Source organism: Lynx rufus, unplaced genomic scaffold (assembly GCF_022079265.1).
Source record: "Lynx rufus isolate CCGP_SWC_20201006 ecotype Redwood Valley unplaced genomic scaffold, mLynRuf1.p SCAF_23, whole genome shotgun sequence".
Taxonomy (NCBI): Eukaryota; Metazoa; Chordata; class Mammalia; order Carnivora; family Felidae; genus Lynx; species Lynx rufus.
The window spans coordinates 12,612,256-12,621,654 of record NW_025814838.1 but is presented as its reverse complement, the minus strand read 5'-3'; the positions used below and the strand labels follow the sequence as shown (position 1 = coordinate 12,621,654).

The 9,399-nt window shown below is 46.5% G+C and overlaps 1 protein-coding gene across 1 annotated transcript; it reads left to right on the top strand.

Moving 5' to 3' along the window:
- The first annotated feature begins 243 nt into the window (after window positions 1–243).
- On the top strand, window positions 244–8,818 carry MPV17L (MPV17 mitochondrial inner membrane protein like). The gene is made up of 4 exons (XM_047087200.1): window positions 244–553; window positions 4,024–4,094; window positions 8,529–8,558; window positions 8,639–8,818. Exons 1-4 carry the CDS (start codon window positions 244–246, stop codon window positions 8,816–8,818), a joined length of 591 nt encoding a protein of 196 aa, XP_046943156.1.
- The last annotated feature ends 581 nt before the right edge of the window (window positions 8,819–9,399 follow it).

The window sequence follows — 9,399 nt, the reverse complement described above, 5'->3', positions numbered from 1 at the left end:
CGTTTCATGGACATGGACCACGCGTTCTGTGGACCGGCCACGTTTCAAAGGCTCAGCCCCGCAACGGTTAGTGGCCACGGGATTGGACGGCGCGGATTGGGTGTGCGCGGGCCGCCCAATGACTCGGGAGCATCTGGGAAGACAGGTGCAGGTGGCGGAGGCGGCGCCGAGGGCAGGGCCGGCGGGCGGGCGTGGCCCAGGGGGCCTGCGCGGCGGTCGCTGGCGGTCGCCCCCAGCGCGGGCATGGCGGGCGGGTGGCGGGCGCTGCTGCGCGCTGCCCGGCGCTACCCGTGGCCCACGAACGTGCTGCTCTACGCGGCGCTCTTCTCCGCCGGCGACGCGCTGCAGCAGCGGCTACGGGGCGGTCCGGCCGACTGGCAGCAGACGCGGCGCGTGGCCACCGTGGCCGTGACCTTCCACGCCAACTTCAACTACGTATGGCTGCGCGTGCTGGAGCGCGCGCTGCCCGGCCGTGCTCCGCGCGCCGTGCTGGCCAAGGTGCTGTGCGATCAGGCGATCGGCGGGCCCGTGGCCGTCTCGGCCTTCTATGCCGGTGAGCGGCCCGGGCGGGGACCGGGTCCAGGGCGAGATCCGACGAGGGGGCCTGGAGCCAAGGTTGGGGGACTGGAGGCCGGGGCTGGGGGCTCCTGGGGGCTGGGATGGAACCAGGGTCTCTGGGGCCGGACCCGGGCTGCAAGCCAAGGGGTGGGGGTGAGGGCAGGATTTCAGACGGCTGAGAGAGCCAAGGCAGGAGCAGGAGGTCGAGGTGCAAGAGTTGACAAGTCTGGGGACAGGAGATTAAGGGGAGAAGTTCAGAGGTGGTGGTTGGAGAAGCGGAGAACTAGGAGGCCAGGGTCCAGGATCGGAGTTGGGACGCTGGGGTTGCGCATAGTTGAGTGGCTGGAGGTTTCAGGGAGCCTGGGAAGTCGGCTAGACCTGGAGGGAGGCAGGACTGGGGGGCCGCCTTTTCCCCTTGGAAAAGGTCCGAATAAACGTCGAGGAGAGCATAGCTCCTGTCCATGGCAGCTGCAACCCTAGTGACCTAGTTATGGGACAGGGCAGTCCTGCTCCTGGGAAAATCCACGCTCAGGGCTACGGGCCCCCTTTCTACTGGCAGACACATCAATGAAATGGGAGGGGACTGGGGACCATGGGCGCAGAACAGGTGGAACAGAGTCCCCCAGAAAATTCATGCTCAAGGCCTCAGTCCTGCTTTGGTAACAAGAATTTCCTTTGGGGGTGCATTCCCTGTAGAAAAAAGCCACAGAAAATGTGAGGGGACCTCGGATCTTGCCATAGAGAACTCTATGCCTAGGAAAAGACCTAGGAGGCCCTTCCTCAGAAAATCACCCTGGGTCCTAAAGGCCTGACTTTGGGAATCTTCCACAGGACCTTAAATGCCAAAACCAATGCCAGGGGCTCTGTAGCCTCTGTCCTCCTAGCAGTTTCTATAGCGGGTGAGGGCGAGGGCAGGGGAGTGGCACCAATTCTGTAAGAAAATCCAAGGGTCCTGGGCCTGGCCTTTGCACTGGGGATAACAGATTCCCCCAAGAAGGTCGTCTTTTCAGTGGCTGTTGGTGCCTTCTAAACTGGGTTGTGGGGCTCCAATCATCTCCTTGAAGAAACCACAATGCCTTATGGGTCTTATTTTGGGGAGCCAGATTCCATTCCTTTTCTCACAGACCCCACAGGAAGCATGAAGGGCCTCGTTGCCTGCTGTAGGCTCAGCTATCCCATGGCTGATGGGGTCAGTGGGGTCAGGGAAATAGAGGACCCAAGGCTGGGGCTGCCGGGTGCCTGGTACCAAGGTGTGACTTCCATGCCACATTGGCAAGGAAGTTCCTCGTGGCCATTACTGCAGTGGTCTTGAACGCTGGTGAGGATTTGGGACCTAGGGGCTGGGCCTCTGGGAACCGGATTCCCATTTGATCTTCAAACAACCAAGGGAGGCAGATCCGCTTTATTATTGCTGTGTTACAGAGCAGAAAACTGAGATTCGAAGAGGGTTAAGTGATTTGCCGAAAGACAACATAATCCACACAATCCATTCCATACCATGTTCTTTTTAAAAAAAAAATTTTTTTTTTTAACATTTATTTATTTTTGAGAGATAGAGACAGACAGAGCACGAGCTAGGGAGGGGCAGAGAGAGGGAGACACAGATCCCAAAGTAGGCTCCAGGCTCAGAGCTGTCAGCACGGAGCCTGAAACAGGGCCCCAACCCACGAGCTGTGAGATCATGACCTGAGCCAAAGTCGGACGCTTAACCGACTGAGCCACCCGGGCACCCCCATACCGTGTTCTTAATCTTGGGTGTTGTCACTGTGCGTGAAAGCAGAAAGGAGCCTCGGTAACCAGGCCCCAGGAGGCCTGCGGTTCAAGTCTGAGGCTCTTGGCTCTTGACATGGACCCCTACCCAGATGGCTGCTTTGTTTTGCTCTTTGGATTTCTGGCCTGATTTCCCTCTCCTCGTGTGAAAATGAAGGTGGGAGGAGTGGGTTGGATGTTTGTTCCAGGCATTTCCAACTGGGAAATTGCCTGTATCAGAGGATCCTTTGTGCTGGGGCCACCTGGGGGAGCTTGGATTATGATGGGGAGGTCCAGCTGGGAATCTGCACCCGGGTTGGACGTGGTATAACATTAACCTCCCCAAGGTCATTTTTCTGCTTCTGTAACTACCAACATCCGCAGATTGTTGGAGAGGGGAGTCAAACGGAATAAGGCACATAAAGTGCTTAACGCTTAATTAGTGCTGGGTAAGTGGAACCCGACCTTACCAATACTTCCATGCAAGGGTATTCTCCTAAATTCTGTTCTAAAAATCCCTTGCAATAGGCTGAAAAAAACACCTCTCATTTCCCCTTCCTCCTAATCAGATTTGAAGGAGAATTTTTAAAGCACTTTTATTTTTACTCCTTCCTAAAATAGGAGGATTTTGTCTTTGCTCCCTGAATTTCTTTTCAGGGTTGTTGAACATGCAAAGTTTTCAGAATGTTTTTAGGAAGGCTCAAGCGATGTTCTTGCTTTCAGATTCTGATTGGAATAATGATACTGGAATAATTCTGATTAGAATATTGAGGGGGAACTTTGTAGTTGCCAGAGCACTCAGGGTCCGTCAGCCACTTTTTTTTTTTAAAGAAGGAAATTAAATATTTGTTCATTCATTTATTAATTATTTTTTAAAGTTTTTATTTTGAGAGAGAGAGAGAGAGGGAGAGAGAGCTCACGTGTGTGCGCCTGTGAGCAGGAGAGGGACAGAGAGAAAGGGAAAGAGAGAATCCCAAGCAGGCTCCCCGCTGTCAGCCTGGAGCCCAACACGGTGCTTGATCTCACGCATCAGGAGATCATGACCTGAGCCAAAATCAAGAGTTGGACGCTTAACCGACTGAGCCACCCAGGCACCTCTATATTTCTAAAATTTTAAACATCTTACAACAAGTTTGGAAGGCAGAGAAGTCACCAGTCATCCTGCTATCTGAATGCTGTGAATTCTCTTAAAATTAAAAAAAAAATGTGTATTTTTTCTATCACTTTTATACTCTGCTATTTCTACTTCATATTTATCACTCCTTTAAGATTTATCTAGTTTTTGTTTATTTATTTATTTAAGGATTTTTCAAATTTTATTTTTTGTTTTTAAAAACTGTTTATTTTGAGACAGAGAGAAAGACAGAGAAGATGCGCAGGGGAGGGGCAGAGAGAGAGGGAGAGAAAACCCTAAGTAGGTCCTTGCTGTCAGCCTGGAACCCGACTTGGGGCTCCATCCTACGAACCGTGAAATCATGACCTGAGCCAAAATCAAGAGTTGGATGCCCAACCAACTGAGCCACCCAGGTGCCCAAAGATTTATCTGGTTTTAGAATGGAGGTTATGTCGTTTTCACTGTTGGGTCAGAAGGGACATGATGAATGAGAAGATACCACTGGCTACTTTGCATTTTGAGATAGGAAATTTTAACTGTTAGGCAGTATTCTTCCCACTGAATCTTTCAAAAATTCTTTTGGTGTGTGTTTTTACAAACAGGCATGAGTATTCTCCAGGAAAAGGATGACATATTTTTGGACCTGAAACAGAAATTCTGGAATACGTACAAGGTAAGAACAGACTTTTGAAAAGGTAACCCAGATCTTTTCGTATATTTGTAAAATTAAGTACATTTTAAGGAAACTCTTCTTAAGTTAGGGCTCCAGTTGGTTGGCACCAGGGGACGGTATATTGATGGAGAGATCTTAAGATTGTTTTGCTAGTGAATGAGTAAGACGCTTTAAGGGTGTTTCTATATTGGGAGTGTCTATACATGCGTGTCTGAATTTTAGTCAATGTTCATGATGAGTCCTGTTTTGAAAATTTACTCTTATCATGGTTATAGTTTATTTAGTGAAGTTTGGACCCAAAGAGGTTGGTGCACAAGAGGAATAGTAACACATGAGTGATTAATGGAATCATGCCCATTCAGAGCCAATGTCCCCAGGTGTACATTCTGCTGAGTCCCTGTGAAGGATGTTCCCCAAGATCACTTCTAGACTCAAAGCAAGTCACGTGTCGCACCGTTTGCTCAATACAAATATACACAACCCAGTCCAACAAGTATTTATTAACTTATTCCCTGAAGATTTATTGAGCAGCACCCTGAAGGCCTGGCAAAATCAGGGGTGCTTTCTGTCCCTGGCCTAGAGCATGTTTTATTCTATTAATCCCAATTAAGTGAGTTTTCAGGAGGGCCGAATATGCACAGACTGGGCCTTGGGCTTCACGTGTGTTTAATTCCCTATCAGAGGCGGTGCCAAGCCACACTGGGCTATTGCCTGTACTGATTCTGGCATCTTCTATGGAGTAATACTGAGCCCCAGAATCAGCATTGCCTGCTTGATGGTTGGAGGCAGATGGTAGGGAGGGCGGAAGCTGCATGCTCCCCTCCCCACACCCCCCGCCGTTATGCTCAGGGACAGTTTCTTCTCCTTTTTTTTTTTTTAATGTTTATTTATTTTTGAGACAGAGAGAGACAGAGCATGAACAGGGGAGGGTCAGAGAGAGAGGGAGACACAGAATCTGAAGCAGGCTCCAGGTTCTGAGCCATCAGCACAGAGCCCGAAGAGGGGCTCGAACTCACGGACCGTGAGATCATGACCTGAGCTGAAGTCGGACACTCAACCGACTGAGCCACCCAGGTGCCCCAGTTTCTTCTCCTTTAAGGGGAAAGAGTATTCAGAGCTCTTGTTATTTCCCTTGGGGCAGAAATCAGGAGCCCATCGGGACTCACAAATCCAAATGTGATTTTCTTCTGCTTTATTTTGGAAAAAGAAACAAGTTTGCCCATTATGTCAGAGATCCTATGGAGGCATCTACATGTAACGTTTAAAAAAAAAAAGAGCAAGCCAGCAGAATTGGGAAAGAAAGGGGCTTTAAGCAGGGACTTGCAGGTCTTTCAGATTCTCCTCCCTTAACGAAGACACACAGGCCACTTTTATTGGGTGTTGGATATCCTGCCAAGGATCCTATACGTCAGGAATAGTGGCAGGAGAAACCAGCTAGAAGGTCAGGGTAACCGAGGTCACATTAGAAACAGAGAATGGCGGGGGAGTGCCTGGGTGGCTCAGTCGGTTAAGCGTTGGGCTCTTGATCTCGGCTCAGGTCATGATCTCACGGTTCATGAGATCGGGCCCCAAGCTGTCAGTGCGAAGCCTGCTTGGGATTTTCTCTCTCCCTCTCTCTCTGCCCTTCCCCCACTCATGCTCGCAAAATACATAAATAAAACTTAAAAAAAATAGGACTGGGGCGCCTGGGTGGCGCAGTCGGTTACGCGTCCGACTTCAGCCAGGTCACGATCTCGCGGTCCGTGAGTTCGAGCCCCGCGTCGGGCTCTGGGCTGATGGCTCGGAGCCTGGAGCCTGTTTCCGATTCTGTGTCTCCCTCTCTCTCTGCCCCTCCCCCGTTCATGCTCCGTCTCTCTCTGTCCCAAAAATAAATAAAAAACGTTGAAAAAAAATTAAAAAAAAATAGGACTGATTGGAGAGCTATTTAGGAGGTAGAATTTGTCGTTCTGGGTGAATGATTGGTGGTCGGGGTAATGGGGCAAGGACGCATCTAGGATGGCCCACAGGTCTCTGCCTTGAGTGGTAGCTCATCACTTGGGATAGTGCATAGAGGACAGCGAGCCGATTGGGGAAAAAAGATAGATGAGTTCAGTTTGAGAAATATTGAATTCTAGATGCCATTAGAATATCCAAAGGGAGACTTCCAGATGCACAGAGGAGAGCCCAGAGAGGAGGACATTAGATATGGGAGAAACTGGTTAAAACCGGGCTTTTGAGCCAAGCTTGATCAATGAAACCAAGAGCACAAACACTAGGAGTTGGAAGACAAGAAGCGTCCAAAAAGAATCTGTCACAAAGGCTTTCTTGTAGCCCAAGGGACATGTGAGTGAAAGAAGAATTGCTTTTTGGTTGCTGAGGAATCAACCCCATGCCCAATCCAAGTTCTTTGGATGAAGGTGGAAAGAACATGTCTCATTTATTTGTTGTTTACATGTAGGTAGTGCTTGAGTTTTTACTTTGTTTTGTACAGATAGCTTGCAATTTATGTCTCCTTTCACTACCTGCAATATGGTGGCTCAGGTATATTCCCTCTTAGAAATATATCTTGTATTACATTCTTCTCTTTTATAGGTTTTTATTTTTTTTAATTTTTAATGTTTATTTTTGAGAGAGAGAGAGTAGGGGAGGGGCAGAGAGAGAGAGACAGAGACAGAATCCGAAGCAGGCTCCAGGCCCTGAGCTGTCAGCACGGAGACAGATGAGGGGCTCGAACTCATGAACCGTGAGATCATTACCTGAGCCGAAGTCAGACGCTTAACTGACTGAGCCACCCAGATGCCCCATCTTTTATAGGTTTTTAAAACTTTAACTTGGAAATGATTTCAAGCTGACAGAAAAATAACAGAATAGTTCAAAGAATACCCTTTACCCACATTCGCCTATAGTTAACATTTTGCCTATTTGTTTTATTATTTCCTGGCTCTATCCATCTATCCATCGATCTTTCTGTTTCTCTGGATCATTTGAGGGTAAATTACACACAGAATTACCCTTTACCCCTAGATACTTAAGTATCTATTTTCTAAGAATAAATATGTTCTTTTATATAACCACAGCAGAGTTAGCAACTTTGATACATTTAACAACGGTAATAATCCTTTCATCTCACCCACCAACTTTATACCGTGTTTGTAAATTCACTATCTAATGGTCTTTACAGCATTTCTTTTCCTTTCAAAAGGTAGAGGATGCAGTCTAGGGTCAGGTAGTGCATTTAGTTGTCCTGTCTCTTTAGTCTCCATTAATTGGGAAAATTTCCTTAGCCTTCTTTTGTCTATTACAACACTGATATATTTTTCTTAATTTTTTTATTTTTATTTTTGATAGAGAGAGAGAGAGAGAGAGAAGCAGACTGCGAGTGGGGGAGGAGCAGAGAAGGAGAGAGAGACGGAGACACAGCATCTGAAGCAGGCTCCAGGCTCTGAGCTGTCAGCACAGAGCTCCGTGGGCGGGGGCTTGAACTCACAAGCCATGAGATTGTGACCTGGGCCAAAGTCGGACACTTAACTGACTGAGCCACCCAGGTGCCCCTCAACACTTTAGTTTTTGAAGAATACAGTTTTGCTTCTCCCCTTAAAAAACAGCAACAAAAAAAAAAAAACCCACAACAAAACCCCCAAAACAAAATACTCCCTTTTTGGTGGTATTTTGTAATATACGAGAATGTCAGCTAAACTTATTCTATAGCAAGAAATAGTAGAACATATTATTTGCCTTCAATCTTTTTACATAAAAAATCAAACATTTTAGATAAAATTAGAGTCCCCTCTGGCTCTCATTGTGTGACATAGACTATGTTATTAACAAATCATTCCATGAAGAATGAAAAATTTAAAACTTTACTGATGATCCTTTTATAAATATATTCCTGGGGCATCTGGGTGGCTCAGTCAGCTCAGCGTCCAACTCTTGATTTTGGCTCAGGTCATGATTTCAGGGTGGTGGGTTGGAGACCCACATCAGCTCCGCTCTGGGCATTGGGCCTGTGTATGATTCTCTCTACCTCTCTCTGCCCCTCTCCCCCACTAGTGCTCTCTATCTCTTTTAACACACACACACACACACACACACACACACACTCCTATAGCATTTGCCTGGCCTAACAGTAAAACCACAATGTATAAATATATGTTGTTATTTTGAAAGCGGCTAAGAGAAATGGTACTGATTCTGAGAGTCTTCTCATTCTGGGTCTGTGGATATGACTAATATAAATATCTCTTACCTGAAATCTCTTTGCACAGCTCTTACCCTCTTCTGCTTGAGAGACTTTAAGTAGTCTGATTTAATCGGCTTAGTCTGAAACATAATACCACCTCCACATTTTATCTGCCTGGTATTTCTTAATCTTTCATGGCATGAGCTGTGGGATTGTGTGTGTGTGTGTGTGTGTGTGTTTGAAACGCATTCTAATAAAGTTTTTCTTTATTCCAGAGTGGTCTGATGTACTGGCCCTTTGTGCAGGTGAGTGTCGAACGACTCAGAATGCTAATTCATGGCTGTGGTTTGTCTGGAGCCTAGCATACTCTTTCTTTCTGTTACAGCTGACCAACTTCAGCTTGGTTCCCACGCACTGGAGGACAGCTTACACTGGACTTTGTGGTTTTCTGTGGGCTACCTTCCTCTGCTTTTCACAACAGAGCGGTGATGGCACGTTCAAGTCTGCTTTCTCCTTCCTTCATGTGAAAGAGGCCGGTGCCGTTGAAAGGCCTCCCAAGAAATGAGAAGCCAAGGACTCCCTGACAATGACGGATTTATTTTATTTTATTTTTTAATGCAGTGGATTGCTTGCAGATAAGAGTCTACTCATCAGTTATGTGCTCCATTTTGGAGAATTACTATTGCATAGACCCACTGATTAAGTATCAATGAATACTTTAAATTTTATTCAAACCTTTTTTCCCCATGCTAGTCTGAAAGTATCACTTCTCTACTGTGTTCACGTCTCTGATACTTTGGTGACCACTGTGCCATCATGGCATTTTGCAATTATTACTATTTCTATTCTAATATTTTAATGCCAGTTGATTTAAAGAACCTATTTTGCTTCTAAAATCTCAGGTTGTCTCCTAAACACTTTGGATCTGTTGAACTTTTATACCAAAAATATTCCTTATATAAGTAAATTGGTGTTTACATAGAGCTCAATCAAGGAGAAGATTGAATAACTTGATTTTTTTTTTTCTGGAAATACTTTATAGAATAATTTCTTGTTCTCCTGATGCTAAGTTCTGTAAGAACATTTTATGCCATCAAAAAAAAAAAATAATAGTATGTGATTGGTGTGTCCTGTATAGAAATGTAT